Raw genomic sequence first — 17,894 nt, forward strand, 5'->3', positions numbered from 1 at the left:
GAAATTACTTGTCGCAGTGTTTTTATCTAAATGTGCAGGTTATTCTCATGCACGGATTGGCAGTAAGTGTATATCCACAGAAGTTTCCAGTTAGTGGAAAATGTGTAGATTACAAAGTACTACATTACTACATGCAGCCAACGCCCTTCCTGGAAAAGTCCAACTCCTTATTAGGCCTGCCTCACTCTCTACCTCTAGAGGGCGCTGCAGGAGAGGGAATCTCATGGAAAGACTTCATTGGGTTTATGCAAAGCTTTGAACAACAGGTCGACCTTTTTTTTATGAAGCCATTTGTTTATTATGAATTGAGACCAGCTTGATGTACAGTGATTTGAGATTTCAAATTAATTGTCAATGAATGAGGATCTTTGTCATCATCCAATTTAGTCGTAGCACTTGTTGGAGTAGCAAGCTAGTAGTATTATTATCTCCAACTTTGGTTTGTAGACACACATGCAAAACTATCAAGGATAACACAAGAAGAGCAGAAAATAACAGAAGAGCATAAATATATAAGTCAAAAACAGACATTGTACAGTATATGATCATAGTCCTGATGGCTTTCTTTTATTTTTTGTAGAACTTCAAAGTCTCATCTGATTCTTAAACTAGTGTTTGTTTTTTTTATAAAAGAATATAATAATAAAAAATCTCAAATACATGTTCCACCACGATCCCAAAATGTTTCACGTGAAAACATTTATGAAATAAATACATTTTTATGACGGTATAGCCATATCCACAGGATTCAGAAATGTCATTTTCTAAGTATATCATTTTAAAATATCTGTTATTAAACAACCTTAATCATTTCCAATTAGTCTTTTCTAAGTGAGCGTTCCAGTAGAGCCTACCATGAGGATTCGTGTGGTTATGGCACATACTGTAAGTCTGATTAGAGACGACGGGTCATTTGGAGCAAGTGGCAAAGATTCACCTGCTAGCAGCAGGGGGGAAAAAAAGTGTGGTTGTAATGGTACTGAGTAACTTAGAAATGAATATAATTCTGGAAAACTTGGTTGTTGCTGTTATTTATCATTATCCTACAATTTCAAGGTCAGTGGCTGGATAGAATAGTTTCAAAAATGTTGTTTTAATTGTACTTGGCACAAGAGGCCGCTAGTGGGGAATAACTCCACCCTCACAATGTCAATGGCCCGGAGTGTGGGAAGACAACAATACGCATGTCCAAAGCCGCTGGCAATGAAAGTGGATGCCACAAAAATTATGCCAAGTGGGGCTGATTTTCTGGTGCCCCACTGTAATTTGATTGGCCCTTTGCCAAGTAGTCTACTGTTGTCATCATTTGCTCGTAGTTGGCAGAAGTTAGCTGGTAAAGAAGATAGTATCTGTGGTAACCATAAACAATAAACCTGAGATTAAACACCTCGGTGCCCTCCAGCTGCAGGATGTTGTTATAAACCAAACTGCTGGTAAAAATAATCAGATTTAAAAGAGATTGCAGCAGATCTGAAAGCAGCAGGACAACGCAGTAAAACTGGGCTTTTACTCAGCAGAGCAAACATAGCGCACACAAACGGGGAATTGAGCAGTATATAGCAACTTGAGGAGAACAGACGTGATGTTAAACTTTGTGGGAAATGTAATGTAATTATCTGCTTTTGCTTCTGTCCAGAGTTGTTGTTGCCCCACCATTTGTTGTCTACCTAAAAACGCCACTGAGTCTGATGCGGTGGCGGACTCAGGCTGTGAAGTATTCTTTTTCTACTCAATACTTATAGGCCTACTAATTACTAAACAACTAATAATATTTTTAACATCAAAATCCATAATAAATCTGGAACAGTTTTTGAGGTAGGTCTACACATTAAACAATTTAAATGATTAAGACACACTTTTAATGTAACTGGGTGCCAGAGTGCATAAAAAACATAAAAATAGAGTTTATCTAAAAAAATATCCTGGGAGAGGATCCCTCCTAGGTCCGGGCTAATGCTCCAGACAACTCAGAAGTCGGAATTTTCCTAGTTGAAATTTCCAACTTCCAACCTCCAAACGTTGCCCGATGCCAAACGTACACAAAAACCATGGCTTTTTCTGGCATTTTGAACATTTGATGACATATTTTGACATCAACTTACAGGCAGAACAGGTTTTACTATATGATAGTATGTATTATTTTACTTAAATACATGCAAATACACTTTATGTTGCCCTTTAGTTGATGGTTTAGGCCTACCACTTACAATGTGCGCTTCTAGACAGGTAGGGTAGATGGATTAGCTGCTCAAACTCTGACTTTGAGTGCACTTTTTCTAGCGGGAGTTCAGAAATGTTTGAGTTGTTTCAAACGCAGCATTTGCCCCCAATGTCCTCAGGTCCTAGAAACGCCCCTGGGGCAGGAAGGGCACTGTAGAGGGCACATCATGTTTACCTGCACTTTAGGCCATGCACAATAAAGGGCATTCATGGCATTTATCATGTTTTATCTACGGGGCATCCAAAGGCAGATTTTCTTCGTACATGCGGGACTTCATAGCGGTACCATTAACTTTACAGATGCTGTCCTGAAGGCCTTTCTCACTTGTCACAGTAGGGAAAGTGTGCCACCAATTGCATTGGCTATGGTTCTATCTATCTGGCATGGAGAGGAGGTCGTGTTGCTCTGGCTCTATCTATCTGGCGTGGAGAGGAGGTCGTGTTGCTCTGGCTCTATCTGGCGTGGAGAGGAGGTCGTGTTGCTCTGACTCTATCTATCTGGTGTGGAGAGGAGGTCGTGTTGCTCTGGCTCTACATGTTTGGCGTGGAGAGGAGGTTGTGTTGCTCTGGCTCTACCTGTTGGCGTGGAGAGGAGGTCGTGTTGCTCTGGCTCTACCCGTTTGGCATGGAGAGGAGGTTGTGTTTGCTCTGGTTCTATCTATCTGGTGTGGAGAGGAGGTTGTGTCGCTCTGGCTCTACCTGTTTGACATGGAGAGGAGGTCGTGTTGCTCTAGCGCTATCTATCTGGCGTGGAGATGAGGTCGTGTTGCTCTGGCTCTACCTGTTTGGCGTGGAGATGAGGTCGTGTTGCTCTGGCTCTATCTGTTTGGCGTGGAGATGAGGTCGTGTTGCTCTGGCTCTACCTGTTTGGCGTGGAGATGAGGTCGTGTTGCTCTGGCGCTATCTATCTGGCGTGGAGAGGAGGTCGTGTTGCTCTGGCTCTACCTGTTTGGCGTGGAGATGAGGTCGTGTTGCTCTGGCTCTATCTGTTTGGCGACGCCGGGAAGCTGCTTGACATCCTCCTGGATCCACCTTCTCACATATGTTCACATTATATGTATTACTTTTTTGTCATATGGATTGTCTATGTTATATTTTCATTATATTGTTACCCTGTACACACAACATCTATTGCACGTCTGTCCATCCTGGAAGGAGGATCCCTCCTCTGTTGCTCTTCCTGAGGTTTCTTCCATTTGTTTCCCTGTTAAAAGTGTTTTTTTTTGGTTAAGTTTTTCCTTATCTGATGAGAGGGTCGCCCTGTAAAGGACAGAGGGTGTCCTATCCTGTACAGATTGTAACTGAAGCAGCTAAATGGCATCCATCCATCAGAGCACTATTTAACCTGTGTGAGTAGCGTTGGGCTCCTAGTATCCTACTAGTACTATCAGTAGGTGTTTCTTGTAGGTGTGCCAAGTCGCGTCGCCCGGATGTAACCAGAGGTTACACCCACTCTGCTGCTCCAGCCTGCTCTGCTCTGCCTCGTCCTGCTTTCAGCCCCGGACTCGTGTGTGTCTTTTTCAAAGGTAAATGAAATAATCTTCTTTCAACTTCAGACCGGCTAATCGATCATTTCCTCTTTTCTTTAATCGATTGCGTGTGTTGCTCGCGCGAGATTAAAAAAAAAAGCCGCGAAGTTAGATCGTTACTCTGCTCCCAGTTTACCAGCAGGCTTTATTATGGCTTTATGAATATATAATACATGTGTTGTAACATGTAACATAACATGGGACTTATAGCGTGGAATTATTTGCTTTGACTTTACAGTTTTGCTGAAACTACCAACCAGCTACTGTAGCTACTTTTCTTTGACGTTTTCCTGCTGGATCAGTCTGGCGGGCAGAAGACTTTACTAGTCTCCTCCCTTTTCTCCCTCTGCAGGCTGTTAATGTTACCATCTATTTATCTATCTGTCTATCTATCTATCTATCTATCTATCTATCTATCTATCTGTCTATCTATCTATCTATCTATCTGTCTATCTATCTGTCTGTCTGTCTGTCTGTCTGTCTGTCTGTCTATCTGTTTATCCATCTATCTATCTATCTGTTTATCCATCTATCTATCTGTCCATGAAAGAAGTTTATTATATTATATTAAATGTTTCAAAAGTCGCTTAAAGGGTCATTTAATTGCTGTTTTGTAATTGTTTTTCTCCATGTATCTGTTTTTATGTTTTTTATTTTTTCCCACTCACAATGTTGTTTGGTTACAATTACCCAGAAGTCTTTATAGATAATTAAATCAATATCCTCCTCACAAACCTTAACCATACACTTCCACACAACACACACACACACACACACTTGTATTTTTGTATATATTTACTGTATTGTTATTGTTGTTATTATATATATCTTGTCCTAATTGTTTGTTATCACTATTATGTAGTCATATTATTTCTTTATATTAATCTTGTCTCTAGGTGGAGGCTTCAGATAAACCAAGTGTTTTTTTTGCCTCTTCCTGCACTGTATATTATTCATTTATTTTTTTATGTTGTGTAGTCTTAAATTGTGCAAAAATAAATAAACAAACAAATAAACATACAAATATCAGGACAGAAACTGAACAGACTACACACAAACTGATAAAAAAAAAAACACAACCGAAAAACAACAACACAACACAACAAAACAGAAACAAAAATTAAAAAACAAAATAAAACAGAAACAAAAATAAATAAATAAAGATGTCAGTAAAATAAAATAATAATAATAATAAAAAAGATTTTGTTACAGCATTAGATTGGACACAATCACAGAGTCAAGCTGGAGTTATAGTGAAGTGAAGAAACTAAGTAAAGGAGTGGAACAGTGATAGCATGACTGAAAACAGACGATTTGTTTTAAGGTGAGAAAATAAAACATTTTTAAAAATACAAAATAACAGAGAAGGGATATTTATAGGTAACATATTCCAGTCATAGGGAGCCCTAAACATAAAAAGCTTTTTTGCCTACTTCCTTAGATATAAAGGGAACCATAAAGAGAAACTGATCTGAGCTTCTTAAAGAGTCATTTGGTACGTAAGGAACAAAGAATGGTTTAAGGCAAAAAGGATAGTTGAAGTTAACAAATTTAAAAATAAATTGATACCAATTAAGTGTACGTCTTTTATTCAGACGGAGCCACCACAGTGTATCTAACATTCTATCCATCTATCCATCTATCCATCTATCAATCTATCTATTTATCTATCTATTTATCTATGTATCTGATACCTATCTGTTTATCTTTGTATCTCTCTGCAGATGTCTTTGAGTGAGAGAAGTGATGAGGAGATCAGTAAGCTCCTCACTGAGTACGGCATCAAACATGGACCCATAGTCGGTAAGAAAAGTCAACACATTTATTACTTTGTTCATTTTGTCGTGACTGGGCTCATAACTCCTCTTCATGTTCAAATAGTTGTAGGTGTCAGACTGAGAACTGTGGAAATTAAGATAATTGTAATGGAGAAAAAAAATGCCTCCATGATTTCATTGTACATTGCACAGCCATCATGTTTCAAAGCAATGCTGCTGCATATCTTCCTCTGTTTTATTACCTTAATAATATATAATAAATAAGAGAATAGAATGGGATCAAATGGAACCAAACCCCATACATCAATTCATTTGAACAGTATTCATTTTAACATTTTACATGATGATACAACATTTAATAAGATTTCTCCAAATTCCCTCCAACACTTGGATGATGCAGACAAGTCATATTTTGTGTATATTTTTTGTTAACTGTGGTCAGGATGTTGATGTGTTTGTGTGAACACAGACTCTACTCGAAAGCTGTATGAGAAGAAGCTTGAAGTGGCCATGGAGAACGCTCCGGTGGAACCCTCGTCTGATAAGACCTACTACAGAGAGGAAGGTAGGAGGCTCTCCACTCAGTCTGCTGGCCTGCAGAGGCTGCGTGTCACTTGGTTCAGTGGTCATGTGGTGGGTCAATAAATGTCCTTGTAGCACCACCACCACCCAGCGGGATGAGTTTTGACGTGTATGCGACGTGTATTCAGCTTTAGGTGAAGTAATAGGCTAATGAACTTTTTCACATCAACGTCCTTTCAATCTAAGCCTAGCCTACTGTTTTTGTACAACTAAAATATGGTAAGAAGGACTTCCCACATGTTCTTAGATTAGAAATCAAAGCTGTACTAGGCGAGATATTATTCAAAAAAAGTTATTTTTATAAAACGGTCGCTATATCGTGACAGTAGTACATAAAAACAGGTCACCTGAAAAAAATCATGTGCCTCTGTGTCCTCCGGGCCTCCTAACGGCATCTGCAAGATTTCACAGACCGGAGGAAAACAAGCAGTCAGAGCTGATCTGAGGTCTGCTGTCCATCTGCCGTCTATGAGAGCCGGCTGTCAATCACTCACAAACTCAAAGCACAGCCAATAGGAACGCTCTCTCTCTCTGAAATGACCTGTGATTGGTCAAAGTCTCCCGTCACAGGCTAGATTTGTTAAAGCCTGAAAACAGAGCCATGAGGAGGTGCATGAGAAGTCTAGTTTTCTCTCAGAACACTTGAATTACAATATGCTGAAAGGTTATTATGGAATTTTTACCCAATGATGCCAAAAATATACTGCCTGATGCAGGTTTAAGGACAAAGAGGTGCCGACTCAAAAGGAGCGTTGTGGCTCCTGTTGATAGAGACCCGTCATGGTTTTCACTCTGAGAACTGTTACACTGGATAAGGTTATATAAATATAATAAGGTTTGAAAGAGAATCTAAATTCTTGGCCTGTAAAAAAAATGGAGTCTTTACATGCCCGCTAACACACAAATAGACAGCACTGCAGCAGAGCCAGGTTTAGTCCCCTAGGCTTATATCACTCTCATAACAAAAGTCACCAGTCAGGTCTTTGTAGATGTGCAGGAAAAGCAGGTTGTTAAGCTGTTTCTCTGGATTGGACGCAGGTCTTCTGAAGACACTTAGACATTATCACTAACTGGAACCTACCACATGCACAGGTACAGTAAGTATAGGGTGAGCTGAACAGAGAGCAGGCATCAACACCAAACAAAATAAAAAAACAAAACATTCATGTAAGATACGTTACTGCTGACATCACAACTTACCTAAGAGCAAGCATACACACCAATGAGCACACCAAATGAAATAGAATGTCATTTACTGCTATCTTACATATCCTCCTACATTTTAACAGGCCATGAATTTTGATCCTCTTTCGAACCTAGGAAAAAAAACTAGGGGCTGTCAATTGATTCGGATTTTTAATCACGATCAATTGCATGATTGTCCATGATTAATCACATTTTTTATCTGTTCAAAATGTACCTTAAAGGGAGATTTGTCAGGTATTTAATACTCTTATCAACATGGGAGTGGGCAAATATGCTGCTTTATGCAAATGTATGTATATATTTATTATTGGAAATCAATTAACAACACAAAACAATAACAAGTACTGTCCAGAAACCCTCACAGGTACTGCATTTAGCGTACAAAATATGCTCAAATAATAACATGGCAAACTGCAGCCCAACAGGCAACAACAGCTGTCAGTGTGCTGACTTGACTGACTTGCCCCCAAACTGCATGTGATTATCATAAAGTGGGCCTGTCTGTAAAGGGGAGACTCGTGGGTACCCATAGAACCCATTTACATTCATATATCTGGAGGTCAGACGTCAAGGGACCCCTTTGAAAATGGCCATGACAGTTTTTCCTCGCCAAAATTTAGCGTACATTTGGAGCGTTATTTAACCTCCTTCATGACAAGCTAGTATGACATAGTTGGTACCAATGTGTTTATGTGTGTGCGTCGGTGTGTGTAGGTTTGTATGTGTGTGAGTGTGTGTGTGCATGAGTGTATGTTTGACGCAGAGAGAGAGTGACAGAGAGAGGGGAAGAGAAGGTGAAAGGTGATGAAAATAAAGAGATTTTGGTAATGTTTTTACTTTTTAAACTTCATTTTAGTCTGGTCTTTTTTTTGTCAAAGATATTGCATGTTTGATATCGTCACCGTTAGTGTTTAATGACGTTGGTGCCGTCTCGTCTTAGTCATAGAAAAAAGGTTGCTGATGAACATATTTCGTCATAGTTTTCATTAATGAGATTAACGCTTGTTAGCCTATTATTTCATCCAAAGCTCTGCTCCCCAAACAACTTCAAAACTCATTCTGGTTCCTCTGAGTGATGGTGAACGGCAAATAAACTTTATATAGCGCCTTTTTAGTCTTCCGACCACTCAAAGCTCTTTACACTGCATGTCAACATTCACCCATTCACACACACATTCATACACTGATATCAGAGGCTGCCATGCAAGGTGCCAACCTGCCCATCAGGATCTAATCTAAATACTCATTCACACACCGATGGCTCAGCACTCGGGAGCAGTTTGGGGTTCAGTATCTTGCTCAAGGACACTTCAACATGCGGACCGGAGGAGCCGGGGATCCGATATGTTTGGAGTGGTAGAGCCATAGTCAGTGTGATTATTACAATACTGTAACTGACTGGAGATCAGTAAGCTTTATTTTTCATATATTAATGTTCACACCGGGCCTGTTGTTCTTTTTTCAGATTTTATTAAAAAGTTACGCCATGATGATTATATTACATGTTTATCAGGCTTGAGGTTACACGTTATAATATTCTACTGTGAATGCAATAGCTAAACTAGAATGGCACTCGGAGAGCGCAGACCTCCGCCAAGGTGCCTGACTTTAAAAACAGATCACAGCTCACAGCTGGCAGTACCGTGAGGTGGTCGGCTTTATTATTAACACGGTGTGTTTCCTTGTAACGTATCGGCGGATGCCTCTCTCATTCAGCAGCCTTGTAATGTCTGTAAAACGTCACACTACGTTGTCGCTCATCCCTTCACCCACGCATGTGTTATACCCTGTGGTCTTAATGCTCAGGCTGATCGGAATTCTTAAAATAATTCCTGAATCCGGATCATGATCCGGATCGCCACCAAACTCTAATGGATTGTTCATTGTGCCACACTCCACCCCTCCAAAGAATTTCATTCAAATCCATCACGGACTTTGGAGTAATCCTGCTAACAGACAAACAAACCAACGCTGGTGAAAACATAACCTCCCTGGCCCAAGGCCTGTGGCCTTGGCGGAGGTAATAAAGAAATGTTATTTATCAATTCAATCTCATTTCATCATAAACATGTAGGCCTGGCCTACATGAAACAGCAGTGTATATGTGGACTTTATCTAATGTTATATTGGTCATACTATAGAATGATTTATTGTATAGTGAATAATAAAGAAGATATGGAACTTAAAAAAAAAGAAAATGCATACTGAATTGAAATCCCAATACTGGTCTAAAAAAAATGCAAATAGATTATGTTTCCCCATCGTTCATTCAGCCTTAGTATTTGATTTGATGCCTGAGTTGGTGCTGTCTGCTGAAATAAGAGTAATATTTACTCCCACGCTGAATACACTCCTCTTCCTTATTGTGTCGCCCATATTTGTGAACGGTGAAATCTCACCCTGCACTCCTCTGAAGCGTCAAACATCACAAACAATAGAAGAGCTGTTCTTACATAACAGTCGTAAATCAGACCTAATTACAGGCTACTAGTATGTAAATGTGAACCACAAACCTCAACAGCGGAAGCTTTCCCTGTCAGACCTGCCATCTGGTGTTCATTCTCTGTAAACACTTCATTCATATTGTCGTCGGCTTATCATATTCTTAAAAATTAAAGCTGCAGTTCTTAACCTTGAGCAAATATGATAAAAAGTTATTTTTATATGTATCACTATATCCTGACAGTAGTGCATGAGACCGATAATCTGTGAAAAATACGTCTCACTGCCTCCTCCTAGTGCTCCTAATGGCTAAAATGTTATGACCCGCCAGCCATGTTGAAAACAGTTGAGTCAAACGCAAGCACCGTCCACCAGCCGGAGCAAACTTTCTCATTTTATAGCTAAACAGTACACCAAAAATATGTCTCATGCACTACTGTCAGGCTATAAGGACAGTTTTATAGAAATAACTTTCTATCACATTTGCTCAAAGTTAGCAACTGCAGCTCTAATAGAATAGAATATAATATATCTTTATTGTCATTGTACAAGTACAACGAAATTTAAATGCAATCCTTAAAAAGTGCAAGAAACATAAACAATAACGTGCCTCTAAAACTATAAAAAAATTAATAATAATAATAGAAACACACATACCACACACAAGACATTCACATTCTGCAGGTATTGCACGACTCATATCATTATTGCACAGTGAATATTTACAAGATGTTCAAGTTTCTGCTGTGTTTAGTGCTACTGTTTAGACAGTAGAGTCACTAAATGTTTATGTCAACGAGGTCCAAAATGTGCCAATATGTCTTTTTTTTCTTTACAGCGGAGGAGATTACCTACATCACATACAGTCCGGTGAGTCCTGATTGGCCTCTGTGTTTCCTGTGTCCCTCTGTGTTTCCTGTGTCCCTCTGTGTTCCTCTGTATCCCTCTGTGTCCCTCTGTGTCCCTCTGTGTTCCTCTGTGTTCCTCTGTGTTCCTCTGTGTTCCTCTGTGTTCCTCTGTGTTCCTCTGTATCCCTCTGTGTCCCTCTGTGTTCCTCTGTATCCCTCTCTGTGCTCTGTGACTGCCAATAATCTGACAAACTATCCTGCTTTCATTTCCACAGGTTAGACAAGAGGCGGACATGTGAGTACAATATTAACACGCATGGAAAAAGCACAAAGCATATAAACTATGTTGATGGAAGATTATGCTGATTAACCTGTGAGCTGGCAAAAATCTGACGGTTGGCGGCTCGATCCCTGGTCACCTGTCAAATTGTCCTTGAGCAAGACACTTAACCCCAAATTACTTCATTCGGTGTGTGAATGAGTATTTAGATTAGATTCTGATGAGCAGGTTGACACCTTGAAGACTAGAAAAGGGCTTTATAAATGCAAGTCCATTTACCATCTTTCAACTTATTTTTTAAAAAATGGATGCCTTTAGTTCAAAGCACAAAAGAATAAGGCAATATACTGTATATATCAAGACTATATGTATCACGACTAAGAAGATATTTACTGAGGACTTGCATCCCTTTTTTAGACGTTAAACAGTCAAACTGCGTTTGTCCTTATTTATTAAAGGACCGCGCAGAAGTTTTGTGAAGGTAAAATGGAAGAAAAGAATCACAGCTGAAAATATGGAATATGTTTACTGCACTTTCTGCAAAATAACCTGCAACATAACTAGTAACTACGCCCCAAATGTCCCTTTGAATTGTAGTGGACTGGCAAGAAGTATAAAATGAAAATACTTAAGTAAAGTACAAGTACCTTAATGTTGTACAGTGCTACTTTCCAACACTGGGGATATACTGCACATTGGTACTCACAGCAGTGTTGGTTACTTTGTGTAAATGCCTCATATTGGTATTTAATTGTAAAGTATTCCTCCATCCAGAGTGAAACGAAGAGGCAACTTTGAGCCAGATGAAGAAGAAGAGTCGGACCAAGAGACAGAGTGAGTGTGTAGTATAAACTAGTGGTGTGTGTGTTTGAGCAAGTGAGTTCATCACCTGGTCTAATTATCATCTTCCCTCCTGTGCTTCAGGCCCCCTGTCCACGTCACTAACAGAACAGCCAATCACAGCGCAGTACGATCCGCGGTACGATCCAGGGAGCCGGCCAGAAAGTCTGGAGGCAGCGTGTGGAAGGGGATCCGGCTGCTGCTGCTGTTAGCTGCGTTTGCAGCTGTCCTCTACTACGCCTACTGTCATCTGGTGATCAATGAAGGAGATCCTGCTAAAGTTCAATGATCTGATTTATTGTGAGGATGTCAGGGTTTTCTAGTTTGACCACATTCCATAAACTTTTTAAGGCTGGTTATATTCTATATTTCTTATTGTCGCCAAATCAGTGAAATGAACAAAACCAGACAAAATATCCAAAGCCTGATATGTCGTATTCCTCTGTATCATCAGTGTTTCCCCATTTTATATTTTCACCACTTTATCTTGCCGTCAGACAGCACTTTCTAACGGGGAAATTAACTGAACGTGAAACTTATCTATGCTCTCTTCAAAGCAGCCAGACTCCGTTGACAAAAACAGTAACGATAAGTTTTACTTTCAGTTCAGTTTACCATCGTAAAATATTCTAAATATAACGTACACTTAAATTGATATTGATTTTTTTAGGTGTCTAAAATCTTCTTGCTGCTGCTTTTGCACTATGTTTTCTATCTATGCAGTTTTGTGTGTTTGATCTGTTGTATGCAGCAGTTCTGTCACATATGTGATTTCTTCTTATGTGTGAGATATACATGATGTCATTATGAACTGAGGCCATCTTTCATATTTCCAAGCTGTCCTCATCTCATCTAATCTAAAAGCCAAAGGATGTTGTCTAAATGTTTTGATGAATAAAATCAATCAGGTCCCCAGCTCCTCAGAGACTGAGTGTTTGAACTTTCTGCATGTTGCGATGTTAATGATGCTGAAAGTGAGAGTTACTAACAGAATAGGAGACATGTTTCAAAACATACAATACTGTCAAATACTAAGTAATGAATTCATTTATTTAGGTACAAAACTTAAGCTTAATTCCTTCAATCTAACATTTGAACAGAAACAATATAAAGCACTGTTATATTTACAAGATAGAAGCTTCGAGTAGTTTGGCAAAAGAAAAGTACACTGAGTCTGTTGGCATCTGTAGAAGGAAGATGAGGCAGTGGTAATGTACAGAAGTGATCCCGAGTGATCTGAGTTGTAATTTGAACAGTTAGCTGATACAGAAGTACTGAAAAGGCCTTTATTAGATTTCAAGGCTTTGACATAACGGGTGAACAAGGAAAGTCTTATTTTGGTCCCGGGAGTGTTAGTCCAGTCGTGTTACTGTCCCAGGGAGGAAAGGAAGGCGTAGGCTCTTTTATCGACATCCCAGGTGCCACGAATGAACTGGGAAGGAAAAACATGAAGAAGGTCACAAGAGTTTACAACAGTGAGTCAGAGAGTCTACTGTATGTTCTGTAGTGGCCTACCTGAGTACATGTCCCTCAAATCCAAGCGCTGTGATGAAGATGTTGATGAGGACGATGAAGAAGACAAACAGTGTCACTGCATTGTTCATTATGTTCAGCCTTTTGTGTTTCTCCTCCTCGTTCAGATCATACGTCCCTGCGGGCACACAATGGCACAACAGCAGAAACTAAATTAGCTTCATTAAAAAGTTGAAGAGAGGAAAAGGGAAAAGGGAAAACCTCAACTCACATCAAATGTTGTACCGAGCAAACAGCTGAGAGGATGCCATGACTGCCTCTCCTCTCCTCTCTCTTTTTTGCCTCTTGTCTTTACTCCTCATAATTTTCCCCTCATTTATTTTTCCTCCTTTTGACCTCCTCAGTTTTCTCCCACCACCACTTCCACCTCTACCCCTTCCTCTTTCTCCTCCTCCTTTCTTTCTCTCTCTCCATCACTCCGTTGTGCCTGCTGTCACATTCACATGAAAGCTGCTAACCTCTCCTCAGCAACAAGTAGTAAACAGAATAAAATAAAGTAGAGAGAAAATCCTGTTGCAGAAAAAAACTAAGTCAATCAATTGGGGGATTTGTTTGATTCACAGTCAAACTGACAGTATTTCTAGTTAAATGCAAACCATAAACCATTGTTAATATTTCATTATAGTTATATATATATCCTTATCCTTAGTCAAGAAACACAAGAGTGCAAAACCAATCAACAAATATGATTTTGTATCTTGCAATGACTTTGATTCATCCCCTGGAGACTTACCCTGACATTAACCTCAACCACCTTTTACACAAGACTCTAAAGCAACGAGGGCAAATGTCCTCGGACATTACCTATACCAAAACACTGCTTGTAGATGAATAGATGTCAAATAAGTATTCATATTACGAGAAAGAATATTCAAATCACAGAAGAGTTTAGTGTTTGATTTGACTACTAAATATACAGTAAGACTGACAAGCTCTTACAACGGCTTGTATTGAATGTGCAAGAAAGATGGCGGAGGAGGAATGATATCAATGGAGTTACAAAATGTCTGAGTGACTTGCCGATTAAGAGGAGCAGCAGCCCCACTATGATCTGCAGCGTGATGGACAGAGACAGCAGGACAAGGAGGGGGATGTAGAAACGGTATTGAGGCCCCACATAGAGAACGGTCTTCAGCTGGGACGAGTTGGCCATCAGCAAGGCGACGTCCAGCATGCTCTGAGCCACACTCTTCTTAGTGGCGTAGTGATTCATGTTCATGCGCTTTCCCCTGTTTTTAGGCTTTTCCTGAGAGTGTTGAGAGGATAAGTTAGGTCTGAGAAAAAATCCAGAACAAAGTCACACAGGTGCTATTTTACAGCCACTGTTGCATCTAATCTAATCCAAATGTATTTATAAAGCACATCAGTTGACCAAAATGTATGTTCAATCAAAATGTAGCAAAACCAAAAAAAACAACACAAAAGACGTGTTTAAAGGACAATAATATAGAATGGCAACTCTTAGCCCATTTCATGATTTGTAGGTAAACAATGAAATCTTAAAATCAATCCTAAAATAAAAAGATCCACCTTTGACAGTAAAGGATAAAATGATTAACAGTGTTATTCCTTTGTTCTCTCTCTCTATGTTGTTATTCTGTACACACATCTATTGTGCGTCTGTCCATCCTGGACGGAGGATCCCTCATCTGTTGCTCTTCCTGAGGTTTTCTTCCATTTTTTCTTTCTTCCCTGTTAAAAGTTTTTTTTTTTGGTTAAGTTTTTCCTTATCCGATGAGAGGGTCGTACTGTAAAGGACAGAGGGTGTCGTGTATTGGGGGCGGCAGTAGCTTAGTCCATAGGGACTTGGCTTGTGAACCGGAGGGTTCAAGTCCCCACATGGACCAAGTACTGAGTGTGAACTGGTAGCTGAAGAGATGCCAGTTTGCCTCTTGAGCACTGCAGAGGTGCCCTTGAGCAAGGCACCAAACCCCCAACGCCCCCTCGCTCTGACATCTCTCCATAAATGCATTTATATACTGTAGGTCCTGTTTGTGCATGTGTGTGTATTTCGGACTTGTGTGTACTATGTACTGTGTATAATAACAGAGTGAAAAAATGTAATTTCCCCTTGGGGATCAATAAAGTGCCTTTCTTCTTCTTCTTTTATCCTGTACAGATTGTAAAGCCCCCTGAGGCAAATTTGTGATTTGTGAGTTTTTTACTATTCAAATAAAATTGACTTGACTTGACTTGACTCTGTCAAAGGTCAGATTGCTCTCTGTACATGCTTCCAAGTCCATGCGTCACTGTTTCAAACACAGTGGTGTTCTGTGTTTTGTTACTATGCTCTCTATGTACTCAGGTTGTCAGAGGAGTGTTAGAGCAGGTGTTTGATTACTCACCTGGCAGAGAGAGAGAGCGTTCTCTTTCTACAACTCAAGAAACCTGACAATTTGTCACATGAACTGATAGATGTAAGTGCAGAGAGAGTGAACTGAAACTGAGGTATTTGAGATTGTGTCAGATACTGAAAGCAGAGGACGGGTAAACTGTTGTTCTGTCTTGTTTATTTCAACCACATCAGGCTGTTTCTCAGGGATGTGCCCGGTCCTGCACCTGGGTGCAACTCTCTCTCAATGCACAGCCGACGGCTATGGAAAGAAACATTGATTTCACCACTGACATTCCTGTAGATAGATTACAGATTATTAATCAACAGTGGTTCCAAACCTGGGGGTCGCGACACTTTTAATCTTTTCTTTTTTGTTTGAGAATTACTGGATAATTCTAGGTGTTTTTTTATTCAAACAAAACGAGGAATAAATCACTCTTTGGTTCAATTGGTCACTAGTCCACACTGTTTTGTTTTAAGGGGTCAGAAGCCAAAAAAGGTTTGGGAACCACTGTGGGACCAAATGTGAGGGCCACGGGCCAGTTGATCTGTGATTATCTAAACCTACTGCATTATATAAATATATATATTTTAGTCCAATAAGCGTGATAACTCCAGGCCAAAGAAAAGGATGTAAGTGACATCCATCTATTACCAAACACCTCCACCAGCTTTTAGAGGTGTGCATCACATTCACATTTCTACAGGATTCGTCAATTCAGTGCTATGTTCAGTAAGAGGAACACGGGATGATCATCTTCAAAAGTAAACATTCGGCCTCCCTGCGAGTGTTGAGAGGATAAGTTAGGTCTGAGAAAAAATCCAGAACAAAGTCACACAGGTGCTATTTTACAGCCACTGTTGCATTTAATCTAATCCAAATGTATTTATAAAGCACATCAGTTGACCAAAATGTCTGTTCAATCAAAATGTAGAAAAACCCATAAACACAACACAAAAGACGTGTTAAAAAGACAATAATATAGAATGGCAACTCTCATCGTGAGTTAAAAGCCACCCTCACATGAAGAGGACTAGTCAGTCTGTGTTGCTTACCTCCACATCCAGTTTATCCATAAATAAGTTCTCTGTCTCCGGCTTTAACTCTATGACCATTGTCTCCTCTTCGACAGCGTCGCAGCAGCTGCAGATTTGGGGCATACTGTATGTGCTGAGATGCTCACTGGAACAAGTCAAGCAGCTCCTCCAGTTATAGGGATGGCTTTCAAAAGATCCTTCCCACTATGTGTCACTCTTTTCAGTTTAACTTGTTGAGAGTTGCTTTAATTTAATTACAGTGCAACCTTTTCACTTCACTCGCAGGGGTGCCAAACTCATTTTAGTTCATGGGCATATATCCCAATTTGATCTGAAGTGGGCTATAAAAACATCCAAATATTTCCCTTTCTTTCTTTCTTTCTTACAAAACAGATGATGAACAGTCTGAGATGTCTCGCTGACCTTATGACAATAATCAGACTGCTGTTTCCTCAAACCTACCAACAATTAATTTTTCTTCTCTGTTCTCAGTTGCCCTTGCGAGTTCTTGTATTTTTTGCCATGAGGAGTCTGATAGTGGCGCTGAATATTATATTCTTTGTGGACTGAAAGGTGCTGTGAACACATCAAGCACACAGGCTTCCCATTAACCTCTGTGAAGAAATAGGAACTGGTCCATTTCTCTTGGAAAACCCGACACTCTGTGTCCACTTTTCATTTTCCACCGGTGGCTCCTGCATGAGCAGTAGCCTATGCTTGACAGTGTTGTGTCACATAGGCTACGTCAGCACGTAGGATCCATAATAGGAATGTTTTTTGTATTCATTTTATTCAAAAATTTGAAGTAATTACTTCTCTGCCATTTTTACACTTTGCAAAGTCATCCAGTGGGTCGGATTGGACCCTTTGACAGGCCGGTTCTGGCCCTCGGGCCGTATGTTTGACACCCATGTTTTAAGGTTTCAGTTTCTCCCCAGAATATAAACGTTCAAAATCCAGTCTCCGCGACAAAAACACTCACTCAGTATCATAAAAGGTTGTTTGACATAATATTTCAATAACAGACTAATAAGAATACAGTCCAAAAAATTACAAACACTACTTCTTTCATTACTAATGTCCTGGCATAAAACAATAGGTTTTGGGCTATTCCCATGTAGATCTAAAACTGCAGAACTCTTCCTGAATTCTTTGGTCTATGCCATATGTCAAGTTAAAGCACAACTTCATATTAAATGTCATAATTATCTTCACAAAGTCCTACATTCATAGGAATACATTTACTGAAGTAAGTTAAACTTT

The 17,894-nt window shown here is 39.7% G+C and overlaps 2 protein-coding genes and 1 long non-coding RNA gene across 4 annotated transcripts; 1 reads left to right on the forward strand and 2 right to left on the reverse strand.

Annotated features, from left to right (window-relative positions):
- Window positions 1-3,587: 3,587 nt before the first annotated feature.
- emd (emerin) lies at window positions 3,588-12,640 on the forward strand. Of its 2 annotated transcripts, XM_074643141.1 has the most exons (7): window positions 3,589-3,746; window positions 5,474-5,552; window positions 5,997-6,092; window positions 10,596-10,627; window positions 10,881-10,900; window positions 11,660-11,719; window positions 11,810-12,640. In XM_074643141.1, exons 2-7 carry the CDS (start codon window positions 5,474-5,476, stop codon window positions 12,012-12,014), a joined length of 492 nt encoding a protein of 163 aa, XP_074499242.1. In that variant the 5' UTR covers window positions 3,589-3,746; the 3' UTR covers window positions 12,015-12,640. The 2 variants fall into 2 exon arrangements, with proteins under 2 accessions (XP_074499243.1, XP_074499242.1); XM_074643142.1 differs by lacking the exon at window positions 10,881-10,900 and having other exon boundaries at window positions 3,588-3,746; window positions 10,596-10,647.
- A 109-nt stretch (window positions 12,641-12,749) lies between these two features.
- Window positions 12,750-14,261, reverse strand: LOC141772307 (uncharacterized). Its single transcript, XR_012594881.1, has 2 exons — window positions 13,241-14,261; window positions 12,750-13,157 (listed from the first exon to the last, which is right to left on the reverse strand). It is a non-coding gene; the product is annotated as an uncharacterized LOC141772307 (long non-coding RNA).
- Window positions 14,262-14,273: 12 nt separating this feature from the next.
- Window positions 14,274-16,753, reverse strand: LOC141771953 (ninjurin-1-like; the record flags this gene model as incomplete). Its single annotated transcript, XM_074642502.1, has 2 exons — window positions 16,650-16,753; window positions 14,274-14,504 (listed from the first exon to the last, which is right to left on the reverse strand). Coding segments are annotated over exons 1-2 (291 nt in total), but the record flags the coding sequence as incomplete, so codon positions are not given.
- Window positions 16,754-17,894: the final 1,141 nt, after the last annotated feature.

Source organism: Sebastes fasciatus, chromosome 8, assembly GCF_043250625.1.
Source record: "Sebastes fasciatus isolate fSebFas1 chromosome 8, fSebFas1.pri, whole genome shotgun sequence".
NCBI lineage: Eukaryota > Metazoa > Chordata > Actinopteri > Perciformes > Sebastidae > Sebastes > Sebastes fasciatus.